We start from the raw sequence: 25,817 nt of genomic DNA, 5'->3' as shown, positions 1-25,817 counted from the left end.
CATTCAAGATGCATATACGAAAAAAAAAAAAATTATTGAAAAGTAATTCTATGCATTTTCTATAAGCTTAAGACCATTGACTGATTTCTTAGCAAAACCATTAAGAGACATAAAAAAGTCATTAATCCGAGACTATTGCTCTAATTAACATTTTTTTTTTTTTTTTTCATATTTTAAATATTTTCTAAAATCTATTTTATATCTTATTTTGTAACTAAAATATTAAAGTTTTAAATAAAGAAAATTTTATTTAATTTTAGCGCGTATGAGTTAAAATATAATATAATGATCATCAAGTCGTTCCGGTATTGGGTCTTGTACCGGTATTGAGGCATTTACACGGAAAAAAATGATGCTCAAAATTTAAATAGTTTGTAGTTTATTTTCGACTTAAAATTAGTATTCTCGATACTAATATCAAACCAGGATCATTATATATATATATATTACAAAATGGCTATTATTTATATTAAAATTTGATACACATAGAAAAGCAAAATTTGTAATTTCGTATATTAAAATTAATATGAAAAAGAATTGATAAATTGGTTAAATCTGCAGTTATTACTATTTTAATAAACATAGAAAAATTTAAAAAATGAGGAACCGAAAAATTAGTAAACGTACTTATTAATATATAAAGATCTAGTATACGAATTTTTCATTTTATTATTTACCACTTATTCGATATATGTATATTGTAAATTAATTTATAATGATGAATAAATGATATTTTAAGGTAATAATTGATCAGTGATATCGAATTTATAAAATAAGAGTTAGTAACTTTTGAAATTTTCGGCCGAAAAAATCAGTATCTAAGATACCAATTTTTAGTTTGACCAATCATTACTTTTTAATAGATTATGCCATAAATTAATAAACTCTCACTCATATGTCACGTATTATACCTAAAAGTAATAATATTTACTTACTTTTTGAAATAATTGATAGTAATTTTTAGGAATCTACAAAAATTAGTAAACTACTTTGCATTAAACATATAATAGTACTAATTATTGATAACAGACTCCACATTTTACTGTTATTTTTTAATTTTTAATATTCTGTTTTTTCTGTGATACCATAATAAGAGTTAAAGAATAAAATTAAATTCAAAATTTATTATTCGATGAATTTTTTTAAATTTTTATAATCGAGGCGATCACACGCTCCCCTAATTATTTATTTTTTAATTTTAGTACTTGCAATTTAATATACTGAAATAATTTTTTTTTTGTTTTTTTTTAGAGAAACATTCTGTGCATTACCACCAGATGGACCATATCCATTATTTTTATTCGAAGAATATCCTAAATTTATTATTGAAAATAAAGAAAAAATGACTGAGTTGATTAATTTAAGAGAAGAAGAAATAACTTTACGTAAAAAACGACAAGAAGTGTTGGAGAATATTGAGAAAAAAAGATTAGAAGATGAAAAGGACAATTTTATCAAAGAAGTTCAAAACCAGAGACTTCGAGGTATTGATAATTTATCATCATTATTTTTAAAGATTTTTGATAAAAATAAATTTTATTATTTGTTTAGAATTACAACGATGTTATAATGAGCAGCTTCGAGTATCTGAAGCCTCAGTTGCTAGTGAACGTCAAAAACTCTATCGACAATTGCCACTGAGCGAAAGTATAAATCTCACAGAAATTAATTCTGCGAGTGATGAATTTAATTCACGATCAAGAGTTAACTCTTACAATAAACTACGAAATGATGTGGAGGCACTTGAAGAAGAAGTTGGAGAATTTTTAAAAACTATTAAGTGTAAAAGATAGAGACATTATATAATATTTTATTTAATCTAAAGGTAAATAAATTAAATATGTTTTTTTGTTTTTAATCAAACAGTTAATCATGTAAATTATTTTTTTAAGTCATGATTTTGTTGACTGATTTATTTGAAATTTTTATAAAAAAAAAGTAATGAAATATTAATTTTTAATTTATTTAAAATTGAGATATAAATTGTAGAAAAAGACAATTGGTTATAAAAACATTTACATTGGAATGTAAATTTATAAAATTTATCACGAGATTAAATATTTTTATTAATTGTACTGGATTAATGAAAATACAGGTACTGATATTTTTGATCGGCCATTAAGTGAATTTAATTCCATTAATACAATGCACTCAACAACTTCGGCGCCAATCGCTTCAATTAATTTAATGGCAGCTGACATAGTTCCTGAAATTAAAAGCGCAAAGCATGAAACATAAATGAAATAAAATAAAATAAAAATCGTTAACATAAAATTTTCAAAAGAACACGGAAATAATTAAAAAAGTTTGTTATACAGTTTCGTCGCTTTTTCGAATAATTATATGGAATTTTTGAGCTCCTGTAATGGTCTTAAGCTTATTGTATAGCAAATCTAATGTTTCATTTGCTTCGAAATAAATAAAAACGTTTACTATAACTGCTTATGAATAGCATCAACTTTCACTTAATGCTTCTAAATCCCTACACAGAACAAAAATCTATTGAAATCAATTCATAATATGCAAGAAAAACAAGTATATAGTGTCAATAATCGGTACTGATAATTATTTATAGCGAAAAAAAATTTATTTCAATTTTCAAAAATCGAAAAAAAAAAATAGTAATTATGGAAGGCCCATTACTGGACCGGGCTTAGAAGTTGCAGAATGGATAGAAGTTTAAGATAGAAAATTTTCAAGAAAATCGAAGGATACACCTTTTTTTGAAAACACAGTTGAAAACTTGAAATTCAAAAATCTCGATTAAAAACATTTCGTATATTTGTTTTATATTTTTTTTTTTTTTTTTTGTAAAGGCCATCTAAAAACGAAAATTTTGAAAAAAAAAAAAAAAACATTGAATTTCGACCATTATTACGAAAGTTATCATCAAAAAACCATAAAAAGAGCGGTTTTTTCTAAAATTCGATATTTTTTGAACCATTCATCAAAAAAATCATAAAATTTACCAGCCTCTTTTGAGGAGTACTAAAAAATACCAAAAAATTAAGAAACTCGGAAAAATAAATTTTTGAAACCGTCCGATTTGGCGTGGAATGCTCCATATATATTTACAAACAATGTCTTGAATAAATTAAAAAATTAACGAAATTTGTTTGAAAATAGCAGCTGTTTAAAATTTTCAAAGTTATACAGTAGACTACCCGTTATATACCTGCTCTTCATAAGCTTCTTCCTCTCAATCGGGAGGTACTGAGTCCAAACAGCTTCCCCCATTAAACCACTCTGAGGAGTTTTGTACCAGAGAACCAGTTATAAGCCTCCGTTAAAATTGTCTAAATTATAAACTAACAATAGGAAAAAATAGACAAATTAATGATGGAAATTTCCTATCTATGTTTCGCGGAGAATAATTTAATCATTATTATGCAAAATATAATTTACTGTTCATAATTATAATCATAAATTAAATTTAAAGCTTCTGTTACAATTGAAAAGTTTTATTGAGCATTATGTTTATCAATAAAATTATTATTTGTATGAAAATATAAGTATTTATTTTAGCGCTATAAGCACCAGAAAAATCAGGATAGTCGCGTATGTAACAAAATGTAAATATGACGTTTAAAATCATATAAAATAAAACAGGCTTATAACGAATAGTCGTGAACAAAACTAAACGTACGGTGGTAGAAAGACTGAAATTTCCAGAAAAATTTACCCCCCGTCATTTAGACCAGGCTTATGACGGGTTGTCGACTGTAAATAATAAAAAAAAAGGTCATTTGGCAGCCGAAATGGTAGTAGATTTCTTATTATTTATATATTTATTTTCAAGCTATCAAATAAAAATTAGTCAAAAAATTAAATTTTTTAGACGTTTTCCATATGAACTTCAAGGTTAAAAATTTATGTAAAGAATTTGTCAAAACGGCATGTGAAGAAACAAAAATTGAAGCTAATTAGATGAGCTTTAAAATACTTTCAATGATGATCCACATAAATTTTTGTTTTTAAGTAATTTATGGATAAATTAATAATAAATAATTTTGTATCTCAAATTTGAAAAATTAAAAATGTCTACAACTTCCAAACTAATCAACCGATTCAGCTTATTTTCTGTTCCGTCTCCTCTGATTCAAACTAATTTACCATTATTTGCGATATCATTTTATCATTATTTTTATTATTATTTGAGATATTATTTAGGTCGATTAAAATCAAACTAGCTCATATTTAGCTCGTAACAATCTCAAATATTTTATTATTGTAATAGTTTGTCATTTTCCCACGCATAAAACTTGTATTGTATTTTACTTTCATTTATGTTATTTTTAGTTTATTATATTTTTTTTTATTTTACTGCACTCAAACATCTGCCTTGCACATTTTTGGTTTGTAAACTCTAAAGTTTTCAATTCTAGAAAAAATACCTAATGAGCTCTTCAAGGCCTTTTGCTATTGTCGCGAAAGGGAACGTACTTCTGCAAAGGCTTAAATCATAAAACTTTCTCTATTTTTTATGTTATATGGCCAGAAGCCTCGCACCAAATAAGAAAAGGGTGCACTCGGTATTCAGTTATAAAAAAAAAAGTAAAATTTTATGTATTTTAATGTAGTCCCACGATCCTAGAGTCCTTGGGACTTTCCTTCCGCCATTTTTGCTTGCCTCTTCGCTTCCCTCTCCACTAGGCCCACCGAGGGTCCACCTACGTCTCTCCTACGCACCCATTTTTCCAAGCGCTAGCCAATGACCGATCCTTCATCCCTTGTTTGAAGCCTGATCACAAGGAAAACCAATAGTTGTTTCCGGATTCCTACTTCCTAGCTAGCCCCCACCCTCGCAAAAATTGTAATTTAGATTTTTAGCTATTTTTATGTAATCAGTTATCTTTTTGAACTTGTAGGAAGCAGCACGCTTCACTTAAAATAAAGCCGAGTTAAACTTACATTCAACCTTGCCACTCATTTCACTCGTTGCCTCTTTTGGTATTGACTACTGGTCAATGCGTAATCATATAATTGCAATAAAACAATTGCGGTTCAAAACATTGGTCCTTCGAGCCAGATATCGCGAATTCATTTTAAATTTCCGATATTTTTGCACAGTAATTCCCGGCTTTTAACACAAACACGTAAAAATTATTGCGAGAGTGTCAGTGCAAGTGTATACATAATTATCAAGTTCACAAGCTACATTGCTTAAGCGATACATTAATATTGCTCAACGATACATTAATATCGTTCAGTGTGCATTGTGCACTGCCAGTCGAAATTGTGCATCGTCGTCTCCATTGCTGAGCCTTCATACGACATCGCCATTGGACCGCTGGAATCCTGCTCACTGCCAATCGTCAACATAGATCATAATCATCAGGTGTCAACATCAGCGACATTTTTCGCGCTTACCATCGAGATAAAGTAAGTCAGTTGAACCACCAATCCTATTATTTTCATTTGATTCCTTATATATTTTTAATAAGAATTATTTGCCTCGATTTCATACGCCTGCAATCTTATACTTGATAACACCCATTGTATTGTATAATCAATAATTTCATTAATCATGGCTGAAGAGCAAATTAAAGCACTTCGAATCAAACGCGGTGCAACTAAACGTGCTCTAACAGCATACGAAAATTTTCTTAATCATTTTAATCCAGAGGAAGACTTTCCTGCTCTAGAAAAAAGGTATAAAGAAATAGAAAAGACTCGTGAATCCTTTGTATCGTATCAAGACGATTTAGAATTATTAGAGGCAGAGTCAGATGAGTTACATGCTCACAGAACTGAATTCGAGGACCGTTACTTCAAGGCACACAGCACTGCCACTAAACTTTTGTCCAAAACAATAAATACTCGACCTCAATCGCCAGCTTCTGCTGCATTAAATAACGAACTTCCTCGTGATACAGTAGTACCACAAGATGTAGCATTAGTTTCAACTCAGTCGGATAACAATAATCAGGTGCTGGAATTACCAGAGGTAATTACAGTCAATGATCTGCAAACTACGGTCGCGACCTCCCAGACTAATCATTCAAATGCTGCACCTCAGAATTTCATTGATGCAAATAAACAGTCGCTGCCTGACATCACTTTGCCAACGTTTGACGGCTCTTTCGATTCGTGGCTGGGTTTTCATGATCTGTTTAGCTCGTTAATACACGAAGATACTTCTATATCAGCTATTCGGAAGCTATTTTATTTGAAGGGCTGTCTTACGGGAGAAGCAGCCAATGTAATTGCGTCTATCGAATCGTCTTCTCAGAATTATGAAGTAGCTTGGAATTTGCTCAAAGAACGATATGATGATAGAAAAGTTATTCGGGAAGGTTATATCCAAGCTCTGTTTGACACGCCTTCAATATCTAAAGAATTCTCCACGCGATCATTTGTGGATCATGTTCTCAAAAATTTACGTGCTCTTAAAACGTTAGGAGAGCCCATTGAATCATGGAACGCGATAATAGTTGTCATGCTCCGAAATAAATTGTATAATAAGCTCAAAGAACGATGGGAAGATCACTCCAGTAGTATTCCCAATCCCACTATCGATCAAATGATAACATTTCTCACAAAGCGAGCTCACGTCGAGAGCCTGCGCTCGCAAGCATTCGCTAAACAGTCAAGCTCCAAATCCAAGACCTCTGGGCCACCGAGGCAAGCTTTTGCCACCTCAGTCTTTCAAGCCCGATGTGTCCATTGTTCTAGTGATGATCACTATATTAACAATTGTAGTAAATTTCTCGAGTTAAGGCCCTTTTCTCGATATGAATTAGCAAAGAGAAATGGGTGGTGCACTAATTGCTTGCGTAAATCGCATCATTCTCGCCAGTGCATCTCGAAAAGTAAATGCCGCACGTGTGACAGTCGGCACAACACACTCCTGCATTTCGATAGGTCACAGAACTCATCTGTGGAACAGGATCCGCCACCTTCATCTTCAAGGTCTAGCGCTAAGATCCAAAGTATGCATGCTCTCGTTTCTTCAGAGGCATTATTGGCCACGGCATTGGTCGACATAGTAAATGCTCAAGGGGTATCTAGGCCGTGTCGTGTTTTCTTGGACGCAGGCTCTCAAGCCCATTTTATAACCGAAGCAACCGCTCGTTTTTTAAAACTGGATCGAACGTCAGTTAACATTGCCGTCAACGGCGTTGACGATCTGTGCACCAACATAACGCATTCCGCTCGGGCAACAATTCAGTCTCGGTTTAGCAAATTTTCGAAAAATGTGGAGTTTTTAATAATACCACAGATTAGTAGAGCAATGCCTTCCATGGCAATTGATTTGGCCCATCTGAAGATACCCAAGAACATTGTCTTGGCAGACCCAGAATTCTTCAAGCCATCCGCAGTAGATGCTCTCATAGGTGTTGATTTATTCTATAAACTTTTAAGCATAGGCCAAATTTCTCTAAAAAACCAGCCTGATGCAGTGTTACAGAAGACTGAGCTCGGTTGGATAGTTGCAGGCAGACTAAACAACTCTTTTAAAAAACCAAATATATCTTGTCATCTCGCAATGAGTCAGCAAATCCCTGACTTTGAACTCACTCGGTTTTGGGAAATAGAGGAATTATCCAATCCTAAAGATTTGTCCCCTGAAGAAAGGCTGTGTGAGGAGCATTATCTATCTCACACTACAAGGGACTCATCTGGTCGATATGTAGTTCGATTGCCTTTTAATAGCAATCAATCAAAGCTGAGGGACCCTTACACCTCAGCTTCTCGCCGTTTCCACTCACTGGAGAAACGGCTCATTCGAGACAAAACAATGTCCCCTGATTATATTGCATTTCTGGATGAATACATCGATTTAAATCATATGTCTATCGCAGATAGCGCATGCGATTCAGCACAGGGATTCTACCTTCCGCATCATGCTGTCATAAAGCAAGATAGCATTACCACGAAAACTCGAGTAGTTTTTGACGGGTCCGCCAAAACCTCAAGCGGGATTTCCTTGAACGATACCTTGATGGTGGGTCCAAAACTTCAAGATGACTTATTCATTATTCTTACTCGCTATCGCTCATATACTTTCGTCCTCACGGCCGATATCGAAAAAATGTATCGTCAGGTTTTAGTGCATCCAGAGGACAGAAAGTACCAGAAAATATTATTTCGAAGCGATCCTTCTGAACCCATAAAAACGTACACACTCAACACCGTCACATACGGTACTGCATGTGCCTCTCACTTAGCGACTCGATCATTGCATCAGCTCGCCGATGATGAGAGTGAATCCCATCCTCGCGCCTCTGTTATACTTATAAGAGATTTTTATGTCGACGATCTGCTTACTGGTGCAGATACGCATCATGAGGCTGAAATTATTCGCTACGAACTAAACAGTATAATGAAAAAGGGTGGCCTCAACTTGAGGAAATGGGCTTCTAATGACCCAACTCTTACCCTTAATTGTGATGCTCATCCTAGCATCACCAACATGTCGCTTAATCCAGATACTACAATCAAAACATTGGGCACTCATTGGAACTCTAAAGAAGATGCTATATTTTACAGTGTAAGTAAGATCAAGGCTACAGCAGTCACTAAGCGCAGCATTCTCTCTGAAATAGCGCAATTATTTGATCCTCTTGGTCTATTAGGTCCGGTTATCTTGCACGCAAAAATAATACTGCAATCATTGTGGAAGGCCGGCGTCAACTGGGACGAATCCGTTCCCAATGAAATTCATACTGCTTGGCATCTTATCGAGAACAACTTCCCCTAATCGAAGATTTGCGCTTCAGCCGATGCATTACCATAGCTGATTCCACTGATGTGCAATTACACGGCTTCAGTGACGCTAGTGAAAAGGCATACGGTGCTTGTCTATATTTACGCTCTACTGACAAAAATGGTGCAGTCCACGTTCGACTGATATGTTCCAAATCTCGAGTCGCTCCTGTTAGTTCAATCTCGTTGCCTCGCCTGGAGCTTTGTGGCGCTCTTCTTCTTGCGCGACTTTTTAATGTAGTCAAGCAAGCCTTATTAATTAATATCCACGAGTGTTACTTGTGGTCAGACTCCACCATAACACTACATTGGCTAAATACTGCCCCACATCGTTTAAAAACTTTTGTGGCTAATCGCGTTGCCGAGGTGCAGCGATTAACTTCCTCTTGTCATTGGAGGCATGTGGCTTCCCTAGATAATCCTGCGGATCTTGTATCTCGAGGCCAAACCCCTTCTGAGTTTGTCCTAGGTTCCTTATGGTCAAAGGGACCGTCTTGGTTGATTGGTGATCAAGACTCATGGCCTAAAACCAATTTATCAGCCATTGACACTCCAGAATTAAAACCAGTCAAGCTTGTAGGTCTGACTTGTCTTAAGTTAGAATTACGGGGATACTCACTGATTGAGCGTTACGAATCTATCGATAAAACTATTCGAATTATTGCATATGTTTTACGGTTCTTTAATAATTTAAAACGCGAAAAATCGCTACGAATATTTAACCAGTTAGCGCCATCGGAAATTTCAGTAGCACTAAATTCAATAATTAAGATGGTTCAATCATCAGCCTTTTCAAAAGAAATTAATCACTTGAACAATGGGAGTCCTATTCCAGACAACAGTCGTTTGATACCCCTAAATCCTTTCCTTGATTCTACGGGGATTATTCGAGTCGGTGGCCGACTTGCTCACTCGGACTTACCGGAGGGACAACGTCATCCTATATTACTACCCTCAAATCATCACATCACGCAAATTATTATAAGAGCCGAGCATGTAAAGTTACTCCATGCCGGCACTCAAACGACGCTATACTCCGTTCGACAAACGTATTGGCCGTTAGACGGTCGCAATATCACGCGAAAAATTATACATCAGTGTATAACTTGCTTTCGAGTCAAACCTCGCGTGGCTGATCACCCGATGGGCGAATTGCCCTCATATCGCGTATCTATAGCGCGCCCTTTTCTTCGCGTAGGCGTCGATTATTGCGGACCATTATACATTAAAGGAAAACGTCATCGCAATCGGCAAAGGGTAAAAGTTTACGTGGTGGTCTTCGTCTGTATGGTCACAAAGGCGGTGCATCTTGAAATCGCGAGCGATCTCACAAGTGAGACCTTTATCGCGGCTCGAAAGCGCCTTTTTTCTCGACGTGGAAAGTCTACCGACATTTTCTCGGATAACGCTACTAACTTTGTAGGTGCCAATCGTGAGCTAGAGGAAGTTTATAATCTCTTGCAATCCACGGAACATAAGAACTCTATAAAGAAATATGCTGAAAAGGAAAAAATAAAGTGGCATTTTATTCCTCCCAGAGCCCCGCATTTTGGAGAACTTTGGGAGGCTGCCGTCAAATCCTTTAAACACCATTTAGTACGCACCGTGGGTGATACATTGCTCACATATGATCAACTTGAAACATGTATGGTAGAAATCGAGGCAATTTTAAATTCTCGCCCTATATCTCCCATGTCCTCGGATCCCAACGATCCTCTGTCCTTAACTCCCGGTCATTTTCTTATCGGTGGTCCTCTGACGAGCTTCCCAGAAGAAGATTGGACTGACACCAATTCAAATCGATTGTCCGCATGGCAACATGCGCAGCAGATCAAGCAGCACTTCTGGCAACGGTGGTATAAGGAATACCTCCATCAACTTATTAATCGTTCAGGAAAAACAAAGGAGCACAATAATCTTCAGCTCGGCACTCTAGTGCTGATTGCCGAAGACAATCTACCTCCTCTTCAGTGGCTCATCGGACGTATTAGCGCAATTCATCCAGGAGGGATGGCATAGTTCGGGCCGCCACTGTCAAGACCAACTCCGGAGAATACAAGCGTTGTACGAAGAAACAATGTCCATTGCCGTTTGAGGGAGACGTCCAAGATTAATCACATTTGAACTCATATAGTTCAAGGGGGGCGGCATGTTCCGTCTCCTCTGATTTAAACTAATTTACCATTATTTGCGATATCATTTTATCATTATTTTTATTATTATTTGAGATATTATTTAAGTCGATTAAAATCAAACTAGCTCATATTTAGCTCGTAACAATCTCAAATATTTTATTATTGTAATAGTTTGTCATTTTCCCACGCATAAAACTTGTATTGTATTTTACTTTCATTTCTGTTATTTTTAGTTTATTATATTTTTTTTTATTTTACTACACTCAAACATCTGCCTTGCACATTTTTGGTTTGTAAACTCTTAAGTTTCCAATTCTAGAAAAAATACCTAATGAGCTCTTCAAGGCCTTTTGCTATTGTCGCGAAAGGGAACGTACATCTGCAAAGGCTTAAATCATAAAACTTTCTCTATTTTTTATGTTATATGGCCATAAGCCTCGCACCAAATAAGAAAAGGGTGCACTCGGTATTCAGTTATAAAAAAAAAGTAAAATTTTATGTAATTTAATGTAGTCCCACGATCCTAGCGTCCTTGGGACTTTCCTTCCGCCATTTTTGCTTGCCTCTTCGCTTCCCTCTCCACTAGGCCCACCAAGGGTCCACCTACGTCTCTCCTACGCACCCATTTTTCCAAGCGCTAGCCAATGACCGATCCTTCATCCCTTGTTTGAAGCCTGATCACAAGGAAAACCAATAGTTGTTTCCGGATTCCTACTTCCTAGCTAGCCCCCACCCTCGCAAAAATTGTAATTTAGATTTTTAGCTATTTTTATGTAATCAGTTATCTTTTTGAACTTGTAGGAAGCAGCACGCTTCACTTAAAATAAAGCTGAGTTAAACTTACATTCAACCTTGCCACTCATTTCACTCGTCGCCTATTTTGGTATTGACTACTGGTCAATGCGTAATCATATAATTGCAATAAAACAATTGCGGTTCAAAACATTTTCGAATTTAATATAGTGGAAACCTAAAACATGCAAACCTTCTCAATAAGACAATTTATAAATAAATTGAGAAAAATATAGATAGCCCGAACTGGGAGTCGAACCCAGACCATGTCGGTATCGCGCCAAATAATAAAGTGTACAGTGAAGTTAATATGGCTCAAAAGTGGTATTTTAGCAAAGAAGAGTTGAAGAATTCTCCGAGTTTCAAAGATGGTGTAAGTACTGAAAAAGAACTGGACCACAAACAACAAGCTGCTTACTTGATAAATGATTTGGGCAAGCGGCTAAAATTGTCGGAAGTCTGTACGCATACAGCTACAGTGTACATGCACCGTTTTTACACTCAACATTCATTGTCGAAATTCCATCGTTATGAAATGGCAATAACGGCAATTTTCGTGGCGGCAAAGGTTCAAGAAGAGCCACAAAAATTGAAAGACGTTCTCAATGCTTTTCATCGCTGCTTGAAAAAAGACATGAACTATCAACTGGACACCACTGCTGCCGAGTACTAGGAGCATGTCAAGACTATAATATTAAATGAACGCATCCTTTTAGCCACATTAGGATTTAGGATGGGAGTGAATCATCCACATAAGTATATTATGAAATTCTGCCAAGAAATCAACGCGTGTAAAGAACTATGCAAGATTTTTCTGCAGGTAATTTTATTCTAAATCGTGCGAATCGACGTTATGAAATGGAATGAATTGTTTTACAAGAGTAGACTCAAATAAATGGAAATACCTTTTCAAATTAGTCGTCTACTTGCTCCGGTTTTCGTACCTCGGTATGCCAAGATGCTTGTCGGATAAATCTCGGAATAAGACTGATTGCCTCCGCAGTCCCGTCGAATGGCTTATAAATCTTCAGCAATCCGTTCTACTTGGGAACCATACCGCAAGGGACGACGCGCTCTAGCGGCGGTCGGTGAACTAACCCTCCCCTCCTACCACGACTCGTCAAGGCCATCGTAGGCTCTCCGGTGCTTGCTCCCAGGGCCATATATTATTTATTTTCTGGTGCCCCGCACATTTTTTTTTTTTTTTTTTTTTTTTTTTGGTTCTCTTTTTTTTTCTTTTAACTTAATTTTAAAACTTAAAAATATCGCGCAGTCGTCACAAGAGATGCTCCAGTTCATCGGATCAGGAGAATGTTTCGGCTAAAGCTGAAATTAGGAAGTCAAGTAGACGAAAGATCAGCTATCACGAGTATCTTGACAGACTGACGAAGAAAAAATCTGCTAATTCAGATGGGTCGTCGGTATCTTCACCTGAAGCTGAAGAAATACAAGATAATTCTGTGGGAAGTACGAGTAGTCAACTTATGCCTGTAACTACAGCAGATGTGGAAGTAAGAATTGGAGCTATCGGAAACTACAGCTATAAACGTAAACATGATGATGATACGGGCAGTATTTTTGTTCCTGTTAAAAAACGTAAGTTGTCATAGTTCTAATAAGACAACGTAATAATGATTGTAATTATTTGTAAATAATCGTTTATCATCCGATAATTTAATTTTATAAAATATTACTTGAGATTTGATTAATTTTATAAATATAATGTTAAGTATCTAATGTAAATGTGGTAAATTTTGATTGTATAAATTAATCATAATTGTGTATTAAAAGTTCACTTTTTTAGTTAATAAGCTTAGTATAATTCTTGTAAATAATTAATAAATAAATAATAAAATTTTAATTATTAAATAATCAATTACAATATAAATAAAAATTAAATCATAATATATTTAAAATTAATTACTAAATGAAAATATGATATATGTAAAAATTTGTATAAGACTTAAAAGTTGTGCAAATAAAACTATTTTATTATTATTATTATATTTAAAATTAATTATAATTACACCATAGGCTTAATCCTGTTTTTTGTAAAATAAAAAATTAAAAAAAAAGAAATACTCATTTTTTTTATTTATCAATAGTTTTTAGTTTAATATCATTCATTATTTTATAAAGTAATTTAATTTTATGGCTAATAAGTAATTTTCATAAATTTAAAATTTTTATATATCTTTTTATAAACGTAGAATAAGAAACAAAAATGTTATTATTACATCATGCAGAATAGACATTTGCCTATTAAAAAATAATCAAATTGCATTTGTTCATAGTGAAAATATTAACAATTATTAAATAATATTAACTTAATAAAACGGGTTTGAATGTTGCAAACATCAGACAAATTTGAAATTGTAAATAAATAAGATATATAATTACAAAAATAATATTTACAAAAAAAGCACTATTAATTTCAAAATTTTTTGAATTTACATTTTTTAAAATTTTATATTATTAATTATTTACTCGATTTATTAATAATTTTGAATTTGTCTGATGTCTGCTATATCACGCCCATAATGTAAAATGTATTTAAAATTTTTAAATTATTGAAAATTCAATGAAAATAAATATTTTGAACTAAAGAATAGAAACAAAATAAATCATTTGAGGTTTTATTAAAAAAATAATTTAAAAAAAAAAAACTAAAAACAAAAATTTATTTTTTATGATTTAAATTAGAGTTTATCTATACTTAATCTATTTTTTATAACAATTATAAATACTGCATTAAATATTAGGGCTCCAGTAATAATTAATATTGTACTTGATTTAGTCAGTCAATAAAACTCACCGTTAATGTCTATCGATAACATTAATATGATTGGCTATTCCGGTACTGGGCACGGGTTCATTTTTGTGCACCAATAGACGAACAGTAAAATTAATATAATAATACTATTTTTTTTCATATTTGTAATATGTTTTCTTGAATTTTATGTCATTCAAGATGCATATACGAAAAAAAAAAAAAATTATTGAAAAGTAATTCTATGCATTTTCTATAAGCTTAAGACCATTGACTGATTTCTTAGCAAAACCATTAAGAGACATAAAAAAGTCATTAATCCGAGACTATTGCTCTAATTAACATTTTTTTTTTTTTTTTCATATTTTAAATATTTTCTAAAATCTATTTTATATCTTATTTTGTAACTAAAATATTAAAGTTTTAAATAAAGAAAATTTTATTTAATTTTAGCGCGTATGAGTTAAAATATAATATAATGATCATCAAATCGTTCCGGTATTGGGTCTTGTACCGGTATTGAGGCATTTACACGGAAAAAAATGATGCTCAAAATTTAAATAGTTTGTAGTTTATTTTCGACTTAAAATTAGTATTCTCGATACTAATATCAAACCAGGATCATTATATATATATATATTACAAAATGGCTATTATTTATATTAAAATTTGATACACATAGAAAAGCAAAATTTGTAATTTCGTATATTAAAATTAATATGAAAAAGAATTGATAAATTGGTTAAATCTGCAGTTATTACTATTTTAATAAACATAGAAAAATTTAAAAAATGAGGAACCGAAAAATTAGTAAACGTACTTATTAATATATAAAGATCTAGTATACGAATTTTTCATTTTATTATTTACCACTTATTCGATATATGTATATAATAAATTAATTTATAATAATGAATAAATATAATTTTATATTAATTATTAGTCAATGGGATAGAATTTATAAAATAAGACTTAAAAATTTTCGGTATTTTTATGAGCGAATAATCAGTATCTAGTATACTAAGTTCTCATTTTATTATTTACCACTTATTCGATTTATGTATATTGTAAATTAATTTATAATGATGAATAAATGATATTTTAAGGTAATAATTGATCAGTGATATCGAATTTATAAAATAAGAGTTAGTAACTTTTGAAATTTTCGGCCGAAAAAATCAGTATCTAAGATACCAATTTTTAGTTTGACCAATCATTACTTTTTAATAGATTATGCCATAAATTAATAAACTCTCACTCATATGTCACGTATTATACCTAAAAGTAATAATATTTACTTACTTTTTGAAATAATTGATAGTAATTTTTAGGAATCTACAAAAATTAGTAAACTACTTTGCATTAAACATATAATAGTACTAATTATTGATAACAGACTCCACATTTTACTGTTATTTTTTAATTTTTAATATTCTGTTTTTTCTGTGATACCATAATAAGAGTTAAAGAATAAAATTAAATTCAAAATTTATTATTCGATGAATTTTTTTAAATTTTTATAATCGAGGCGATCACACGCTCCCCTAATTATTTATTTTTTAATTTTAGTACTTGCAATTTAATATACTGAAATAATTTTTTTTTTGTTTTTTTTTTAGAGAAACATTCTGTGCATTACCACCAGATGGACCATATCCATTATTTTTATTCGAAGAATATCCTAAATTTATTATTGAAAATAAAGAAAAAATGACTGAGTTGATTAATTTAAGAGAAGAAGAAATAACTTTACGTAAAAAACGACAAGAAGTGTTGGAGAATATTGAGAAAAAAAGATTAGAAGATGAAAAGGACAATTTTATCAAAGAAGTTCAAAACCAGAGACTTCGAGGTATTGATAATTTATCATCATTATTTTTAAAGATTTTTGATAAAAATAAATTTTATTATTTGTTTAGAATTACAACGATGTTATAATGAGCAGCTTCGAGTATCTGAAGCCTCAGTTGCTAGTGAACGTCAAAAACTCTATCGACAATTGCCACTGAGCGAAAGTATAAATCTCACAGAAATTAATTCTGCGAGTGATGAATTTAATTCACGATCAAGAGTTAACTCTTACAATAAACTACGAAATGATGTGGAGGCACTTGAAGAAGAAGTTGGAGAATTTTTAAAAACTATTAAGTGTAAAAGATAGAGACATTATATAATATTTTATTTAATCTAAAGGTAAATAAATTAAATATGTTTTTTTGTTTTTAATCAAACAGTTAATCATGTAAATTATTTTTTTAAGTCATGATTTTGTTGACTGATTTATTTGAAATTTTTATAAAAAAAAAGTAATGAAATATTAATTTTTAATTTATTTAAAATTGAGATATAAATTGTAGAAAAAGACAATTGGTTATAAAAACATTTACATTGGAATGTAAATTTATAAAATTTATCACGAGATTAAATATTTTTATTAATTGTACTGGATTAATGAAAATACAGGTACTGATATTTTTGATCGGCCATTAAGTGAATTTAATTCCATTAATACAATGCACTCAACAACTTCGGCGCCAATCGCTTCAATTAATTTAATGGCAGCTGACATAGTTCCTGAAATTAAAAGCGCAAAGCATGAAACATAAATGAAATAAAATAAAATAAAAATCGTTAACATAAAATTTTCAAAAGAACACGGAAATAATTAAAAAAGTTTGTTATACAGTTTCGTCGCTTTTTCGAATAATTATATGGAATTTTTGAGCTCCTGTAATGGTCTTAAGCTTATTGTATAGCAAATCTAATGTTTCATTTGCTTCGAAATAAATAAAAACGTTTACTATAACTGCTTATGAATAGCATCAACTTTCACTTAATGCTTCTAAATCCCTACACAGAACAAAAATCTATTGAAATCAATTCATAATATGCAAGAAAAACAAGTATATAGTGTCAATAATCGGTACTGATAATTATTTATAGCGAAAAAAAATTTATTTCAATTTTCAAAAATCGAAAAAAAAAAATAGTAATTATGGAAGGCCCATTACTGGACCGGGCTTAGAAGTTGCAGAATGGATAGAAGTTTAAGATAGAAAATTTTCAAGAAAATCGAAGGATACACCTTTTTTTGAAAACACAGTTGAAAACTTGAAATTCAAAAATCTCGATTAAAAACATTTCGTATATTTGTTTTATATTTTTTTTTTTTTTTTTTGTAAAGGCCATCTAAAAACGAAAATTTTGAAAAAAAAACATTGAATTTCGACCATTATTACGAAAGTTATCATCAAAAAACCATAAAAAGAGCGGTTTTTTCTAAAATTCGATATTTTTTGAACCATTCATCAAAAAAATCATAAAATTTACCAGCCTCTTTTGAGGAGTACTAAAAAATACCAAAAAATTAAGAAACTCGGAAAAATAAATTTTTGAAACCGTCCGATTTGGCGTGGAATGCTCCATATATATTTACAAACAATGTCTTGAATAAATTAAAAAATTAACGAAATTTGTTTGAAAATAGCAGCTGTTTAAAATTTTCAAAGTTATACAGTAGACTACCCGTTATATACCTGCTCTTCATAAGCTTCTTCCTCTCAATCGGGAGGTACTGAGTCCAAACAGCTTCCCCCATTAAACCACTCTGAGGAGTTTTGTACCAGAGAACCAGTTATAAGCCTCCGTTAAAATTGTCTAAATTATAAACTAACAATAGGAAAAAATAGACAAATTAATGATGGAAATTTACTATCTATGTTTCGCGGAGAATAATTTAATCATTATTATGCAAAATATAATTTACTGTTCATAATTATAATCATAAATTAAATTTAAAGCTTCTGTTACAATTGAAAAGTTTTATTGAGCATTATGTTTATCAATAAAATTATTATTTTTATGAAAATATAAGTATTTATTTTAGCGCTATAAGCACCAGAAAAATCAGGATAGTCGCGTATGTAACAAAATGTAAATATGACGTTTAAAATCATATAAAATAAAACAGGCTTATAACGAATAGTCGTGAACAAAACTAAACGTACGGTGGTAGAAAGACTGAAATTTCCAGAAAAATTTACCCCCCGTCATTTAGACCAGGCTTATGACGGGTTGTCGACTGTAAATAATAAAAAAAAAGGTCATTTGGCAGCCGAAATGGTAGTAGATTTCTTATTATTTATATATTTATTTTCAAGCTATCAAATAAAAATTAGTCAAAAAATTAAATTTTTTAGACGTTTTCCATATGAACTTCAAGGTTAAAAATTTATGTAAAGAATTTGTCAAAACGGCATGTGAAGAAACAAAAATTGAAGCTAATTAGATGAGCTTTAAAATACTTTCAATGATGATCCACATAAATTTTTGTTTTTAAGTAATTTATGGATAAATTAATAATAAATAATTTTGTATCTCAAATTTGAAAAATTAAAAATGTCTACAACTTCCAAACTAATCAACCGATTTAGCTTATTTTCAAATTTGACCAAACTATTGAACCAAAAAATATGTGTGTCAAGTTTCGTTTAAATCCGTTCAAAATCGTTTACGCTATCGCGACGACAAGGCTCAATATTTATAATTAATCATATAGTTGCGTTTGAACGTCATAATGAATAAACGGTTCATTTTTAGACAAAGTCATTAGCTACAAGATGTAATTAATCGCATTAACCTGCAACGTATTATTTATAAGATATTGAGAGTTAAAGCCGTAAAATTTTTTTTTTCAATTTTTTTAAAAAATCTGTCATTAATTTGTTCGAAAAAATTGTCGGAATGGAAAGTTAAATAACGAAAATTAAAGCTAATTTCATTAGCTTTCAGATACATTTAACAGAAATGAGCTGTCGCTTTTACGCTTTTAAATACGATTTTGTTTTTTGAAAACTTCGGATTGAAATAAAATCCGTATTCTCTCCCGATTTTCCACAGTGTAGTGATAACAAAATTTTTTAAATGCCCTTATACCTTTTCAATGGTATTTTCTACTAGGGTATGCCATTATCGTATCTGAAACGAGATTCATTTTTGAATTTACAGATAAAAATTAATGAATTAATAATAAATTATGGCAAAATTTTATAAAAATTTTATCATGAAGACAAATGTAATAATTAATTTATTTCTATTGAAATTTTGTCAAGTTAATTTTAATGTTTTTTTAGCTGCTTTCTTCAAACCAATGACTGAAAATTTAACAAAAATAGATATGTTTATATACGTAATTTCAATAAATCATAAATGAAATCAATTTTTTTACCTCCAGTCGCTAGTAGATCATCAACAATTAATACTTTTTTTCCTTTACTTATACTGTCTGTTTGGATTTCAACTGTAGCCTGAAAAATATCATTTTTTTGTAACCAACAATCACATATAAAATATCTTACAAAAGTATTCAAAACACTATATTAGAAATATATATTTTAAATACTTTACAATACTGATAAATATAATGGTGCAATTTATAAGCTTGAGACTTTTGACTTTTTCATTTTCGTTTATCAAAAAAGTTTTTTTTTTAAATATTATTACTAATTGTATATATTTAGGTATTTGTGTGGAAGTGGGGGCCATGACAATTTTCAAAGTTCCAAGTGCTTGCAGATTAAATTTTCTGTATGAGTTTATGTCTCTAACACTAGATATCTATCCGAACCTTGTAACTAATGTGTACAAAATTGGTAAGAATAACACAAAATCATGTTGATTTTCAAAAATTAATTTTTTTCTCATAATAATAATAATGTAATTTATTACAGCCGTAAGATGGACGGTGGCGATAGGAAGGTCTATCTAAGAGTTACAAATAATTTTTGAACTCTTGTAATAGTGAAAATCAGCATATTTGTATTATTTCAATATTTTTAAGGTGTTTTGGTGGTTGACTTGAGAGTCAATATATAGAATGAATAGAAAAATATGTCAAATAGTGCAGTGCAGCACGGAACTGAAAAATTTCAAAGAAAAATCCAAAATATGAGCATTTTCATACCATAGACATACACTTATACAATACCAACGCTTAATAAACATCTAATTAAGCAAATGTAACTTCAATCCGCCGACAAATGCTTCCGGTTGAAATTGGAATCAAAGCCATTGGTCTACTTTTGGTTTTTTGCTCTTTAAAATACATGTTGACCCCACTTATAAACATATACCTATATTTAAATATAATACTATAACTTAATAATAAAAATTAAATTTACCTCACCATACTCTAAAGTATAACTCTCGCGTTTAATATTTCCTGGTAATTTTCCTTTCTTTCTGATAGGAACAAAAGGTTTTCCGAGCTCAGTACTTAATATTGGTCCTAAAAGAAAACCACGTGAATCCAATCCTACGATTACATCAACATTTTTCAATGATTTAACATGATCAATAAGTAAATCATTCATCGCACGCATAGCTGTCACATTTTGATAAACTCCAAATATGTCCCTATATGAGAAAATTTTCAATTCATTATTTGAGAGCCCGACATAAATATTTAATTACGAACTTAATTATTTGCCATCAGGTCTTTAGCTTGTTCATAGAAATGTTAATTACTTTAATACCTGAATATTCAAACACTTATGATTATAATATTTATAGTCATTAGTCTAATAACCTTTTCTACCTCAGGTACATTTCTTCAGCCCTCAACTATTACTTTCTAATTACCCCCATACACATTGTTGCTACAATTTCATTGGGATAAAATCTTAAATGGCTTTGTTATAAAATCCCTTAAATTTCAGTGTCTCGTCAATATTTTGTCATTTTATTCTCGAACTCAATGTCCTACAGTTCGCTTGAGAATAAATAAAAAGTTTACGGAAAAATAAAATTGTGCGATTTTAGAAGTGAATAAGCTATTTCAGTGTGAAATAATAAAGTGTACAGTGAAGTTAATATGGCTCAAAAGTGGTATTTTAGCAAAGAAGAGTTAAAGAATTCTCCGAGTTTCAAAGATGGTGTAAGTACTGAAAAAGAACTGGACCACAAACAACAAGCTGCTTACTTAATGAATGATTTGGGCAAGCGGCTAAAATTGTCGGAAGTCTGTACGCATACAGCTACAGTGTACATGCACCGTTTTTACACTCAACATTCATTGTCGAAATTTCATCGTTATGAAATGGCAATGACGGCAATTTTCGTGGCGGCAAAGGTTCAAGAAGAGCCACAAAAATTGAAAGACGTTATCAATGCTTTTTATCGCTGCTTGAAAAAAGACATGAACTATCAACTGGACACCACTGCTGCCGAGTACCAGGATCATGTCAAGACTATAATATTAAATGAACGCATCCTTTTAGCCACATTAGGATTCAGGATGGGAGTGAATCATCCACATAAGTATATTATGAAATTCTGCCAAGAAATCAACGCTTGTAAAGAACTATGCAAGATTTTTCTGCAGATGGCGACCAACACCTTGCAGATGACGTCAATGTGCGTCAAATACAAACCGGCAGTCGTGGCGGCGTTTTGCATATATTTAACTATTCGATCCTCGCAATGGAAAATTCCAGAAGTCTTGGATGGAAATCCTTGGTTTTGGTTGCTGGATCGGAAAGTGACGTTTGATCTGCTGATTAAGATGGACAGGGAGTTCAAGGAAATATTAAATAAAATTTCACCTAGAATAAAAAACCGGGTGATGCGTTTATTTAAAAATCCAACTGGCCAATTGATTTTAATGAATCGAAAAGAGAGATGCTCCAGTTCATCGGATCAGGAGAATGTTTTGGCTAAAGCTGAAATTAGGAAGTCAAGTAGACGAAAGATCAGCTATCACGAGTATCTTGACAGACTGACGAAGAAAAAATCTGCTAATTCAGATGGGTCGTCGGTATCTTCACCTGAAGCTGAAGAAATACAAGATAATTCTGTGGGAAGTACGAGTAGTCAACTTATGCCTGTAACTACAGCAGATGTGGAAGTAAGAATTGGAGCTATCGGAAACTACAGCTATAAACGTAAACATGATGATGATACGGGCAGTATTTTTGTTCCTGTTAAAAAACGTAAGTTGTCATAGTTCTAATAAGACAACGTAATAATGATTGTAATTATTTGTAAATAATCGTTTATCATCCGATAATTTAATTTTATAAAATATTACTTGAGATTTGATTAATTTTATAAATATAATGTTAAGTATCTAATGTAAATGTGGTAAATTTTGATTGTATAAATTAATCATAATTGTGTATTAAAAGTTCACTTTTTTAGTTAATAAGCTTAGTATAATTCTTGTAAATAATTAATAAATAAATAATAAAATTTTAATTATTAAATAATCAATTACAATATAAATAAAAATTAAATCATAATATATTTAAAATTAATTACTAAATGAAAATATGATATATGTAAAAATTTGTATAAGACTTAAAAGTTGTGCAAATAAAACTATTTTATTATTATTATTATATTTAAAATTAATTATAATTACACCATAGGCTTAATCCTGTTTTTTGTAAAATAAAAAATTAAAAAAAAAGAAATACTCATTTTTTTTATTTATCAATAGTTTTTAGTTTAATATCATTCATTATTTTATAAAGTAATTTAATTTTATGGCTAATAAGTAATTTTCATAAATTTAAAATTTTTATATATCTTTTTATAAACGTAGAATAAGAAACAAAAATGTTATTATTACATCATGCAGAATAGACATTTGCCTATTAAAAAATAATCAAATTGCATTTGTTCATAGTGAAAATATTAACAATTATTAAATAATATTAACTTAATAAAACGGGTTTGAATGTTGCAAACATCAGACAAATTTGAAATTGTAAATAAATAAGATATATAATTACAAAAATAATATTTACAAAAAAAGCACTATTAATTTCAAAATTTTTTGAATTTACATTTTTTAAAATTTTATATTATTAATTATTTACTCGATTTATTAATAATTTTGAATTTGTCTGATGTCTGCTATATCACGCCCATAATGTAAAATGTATTTAAAATTTTTAAATTATTGAAAATTCAATGAAAATAAATATTTTGAACTAAAGAATAGAAACAAAATAAATCATTTGAGGTTTTATTAAAAAAATAATTTAAAAAAAAAAAACTAAAAACAAAAATTTATTTTTTATGATTTAAATTAGAGTTTATCTATACTTAATCTATTTTTTATAACAATTATAAATACTGCATTAAATATTAGGGCTCCAGTAATAATTAATATTGTACTTGATTTAGTCAGTCAATAAAACTCACCGTTAATGTCTATCGATAACATTAATATGATTGGCTATTCCGGTACTGGGCACGGGTTCATTTTTGTGCACCAATAGACGAACAGTAAAATTAATATAATAATACTATTTTTTTTCATATTTGTAATATGTTTTCTTGAATTTTATGTCATTCAAGATGCATATACGAAAAAAAAAAAAAATTATTGAAAAGTAATTCTATGCATTTTCTATAAGCTTAAGACCATTGACTGATTTCTTAGCAAAACCATTAAGAGACATAAAAAAGTCATTAATCCGAGACTATTGCTCTAATTAACATTTTTTTTTTTTTTTCATATTTTAAATATTTTCTAAAATCTATTTTATATCTTATTTTGTAACTAAAATATTAAAGTTTTAAATAAAGAAAATTTTATTTAATTTTAGCGCGTATGAGTTAAAATATAATATAATGATCATCAAATCGTTCCGGTATTGGGTCTTGTACCGGTATTGAGGCATTTACACGGAAAAAAATGATGCTCAAAATTTAAATAGTTTGTAGTTTATTTTCGACTTAAAATTAGTATTCTCGATACTAATATCAAACCAGGATCATTATATATATATATATTACAAAATGGCTATTATTTATATTAAAATTTGATACACATAGAAAAGCAAAATTTGTAATTTCGTATATTAAAATTAATATGAAAAAGAATTGATAAATTGGTTAAATCTGCAGTTATTACTATTTTAATAAACATAGAAAAATTTAAAAAATGAGGAACCGAAAAATTAGTAAACGTACTTATTAATATATAAAGATCTAGTATACGAATTTTTCATTTTATTATTTACCACTTATTCGATATATGTATATAATAAATTAATTTATAATAATGAATAAATATAATTTTATATTAATTATTAGTCAATGGGATAGAATTTATAAAATAAGACTTAAAAATTTTCGGTATTTTTATGAGCGAATAATCAGTATCTAGTATACTAAGTTCTCATTTTATTATTTACCACTTATTCGATTTATGTATATTGTAAATTAATTTATAATGATGAATAAATGATATTTTAAGGTAATAATTGATCAGTGATATCGAATTTATAAAATAAGAGTTAGTAACTTTTGAAATTTTCGGCCGAAAAAATCAGTATCTAAGATACCAATTTTTAGTTTGACCAATCATTACTTTTTAATAGATTATGCCATAAATTAATAAACTCTCACTCATATGTCACGTATTATACCTAAAAGTAATAATATTTACTTACTTTTTGAAATAATTGATAGTAATTTTTAGGAATCTACAAAAATTAGTAAACTACTTTGCATTAAACATATAATAGTACTAATTATTGATAACAGACTCCACATTTTACTGTTATTTTTTAATTTTTAATATTCTGTTTTTTCTGTGATACCATAATAAGAGTTAAAGAATAAAATTAAATTCAAAATTTATTATTCGATGAATTTTTTTAAATTTTTATAATCGAGGCGATCACACGCTCCCCTAATTATTTATTTTTTAATTTTAGTACTTGCAATTTAATATACTGAAATAATTTTTTTTTTGTTTTTTTTTTAGAGAAACATTCTGTGCATTACCACCAGATGGACCATATCCATTATTTTTATTCGAAGAATATCCTAAATTTATTATTGAAAATAAAGAAAAAATGACTGAGTTGATTAATTTAAGAGAAGAAGAAATAACTTTACGTAAAAAACGACAAGAAGTGTTGGAGAATATTGAGAAAAAAAGATTAGAAGATGAAAAGGACAATTTTATCAAAGAAGTTCAAAACCAGAGACTTCGAGGTATTGATAATTTATCATCATTATTTTTAAAGATTTTTGATAAAAATAAATTTTATTATTTGTTTAGAATTACAACGATGTTATAATGAGCAGCTTCGAGTATCTGAAGCCTCAGTTGCTAGTGAACGTCAAAAACTCTATCGACAATTGCCACTGAGCGAAAGTATAAATCTCACAGAAATTAATTCTGCGAGTGATGAATTTAATTCACGATCAAGAGTTAACTCTTACAATAAACTACGAAATGATGTGGAGGCACTTGAAGAAGAAGTTGGAGAATTTTTAAAAACTATTAAGTGTAAAAGATAGAGACATTATATAATATTTTATTTAATCTAAAGGTAAATAAATTAAATATGTTTTTTTGTTTTTAATCAAACAGTTAATCATGTAAATTA

The 25,817-nt window shown here is 30.2% G+C and overlaps 5 protein-coding genes across 10 annotated transcripts in view; 4 read left to right on the top strand and 1 right to left on the bottom strand.

Moving 5' to 3' along the window:
• LOC103568754 (TBC1 domain family member 31) overlaps positions 1 to 25,817 on the top strand; it is a 51,888-nt gene that overhangs the window by 7,723 nt on the left and 18,348 nt on the right. For 3 of the 6 annotated variants that reach the window (XR_008403313.1, XR_008403314.1, XR_008403315.1), the window contains exons 2-7: positions 1,252 to 1,484; positions 1,552 to 1,825; positions 16,026 to 16,258; positions 16,326 to 16,599; positions 25,187 to 25,419; positions 25,487 to 25,760. Coding sequence is in view for 2 of the 6 variants with exons in the window: in XM_053736861.1 (XP_053592836.1) it covers positions 1,252 to 1,484; positions 1,552 to 1,793 (475 nt within the window). In the remaining 4 variants the exon portion in view is untranslated. Of the gene's footprint in view, positions 1 to 1,251; positions 1,485 to 1,551; positions 1,855 to 1,989; positions 2,766 to 16,025; positions 16,259 to 16,325; positions 16,600 to 16,763; positions 16,821 to 25,186; positions 25,420 to 25,486; positions 25,761 to 25,817 lie in introns of those variants that run through there. The other 3 variants (XR_008403316.1, XM_053736861.1, XM_053736860.1) reach the window with 3 other exon arrangements.
• Positions 5,528 to 8,704, top strand: LOC128669065 (uncharacterized). Its single transcript, XM_053743247.1, has one exon. It carries the CDS (start codon positions 5,528 to 5,530, stop codon positions 8,702 to 8,704), a length of 3,177 nt encoding a protein of 1,058 aa, XP_053599222.1.
• Positions 9,481 to 10,728, top strand: LOC128669064 (uncharacterized). Its single transcript, XM_053743246.1, has one exon. The coding sequence runs from the start codon at positions 9,481 to 9,483 to the stop codon at positions 10,726 to 10,728; it is 1,248 nt and encodes a 415-aa protein (XP_053599221.1).
• Positions 16,803 to 21,057, bottom strand: LOC128667284 (adenine phosphoribosyltransferase-like). Its single transcript, XM_053743245.1, has 5 exons — positions 21,046 to 21,057; positions 20,932 to 20,939; positions 20,586 to 20,820; positions 19,634 to 19,712; positions 16,803 to 16,980 (listed from the first exon to the last, which is right to left on the bottom strand). The coding sequence occupies exons 1-5, from the start codon at positions 21,055 to 21,057 to the stop codon at positions 16,841 to 16,843; spliced, it is 474 nt and encodes a 157-aa protein (XP_053599220.1). The 3' UTR covers positions 16,803 to 16,840.
• Positions 21,278 to 22,408, top strand: LOC128669063 (cyclin-T-like). Its single transcript, XM_053743244.1, has one exon. The coding sequence runs from the start codon at positions 21,278 to 21,280 to the stop codon at positions 22,406 to 22,408; it is 1,131 nt and encodes a 376-aa protein (XP_053599219.1).

This window comes from Microplitis demolitor, chromosome 2 (genome assembly GCF_026212275.2).
Source record: "Microplitis demolitor isolate Queensland-Clemson2020A chromosome 2, iyMicDemo2.1a, whole genome shotgun sequence".
NCBI lineage: Eukaryota > Metazoa > Arthropoda > Insecta > Hymenoptera > Braconidae > Microplitis > Microplitis demolitor.
This window is presented reverse-complemented; position numbering and strand designations above follow the sequence as displayed.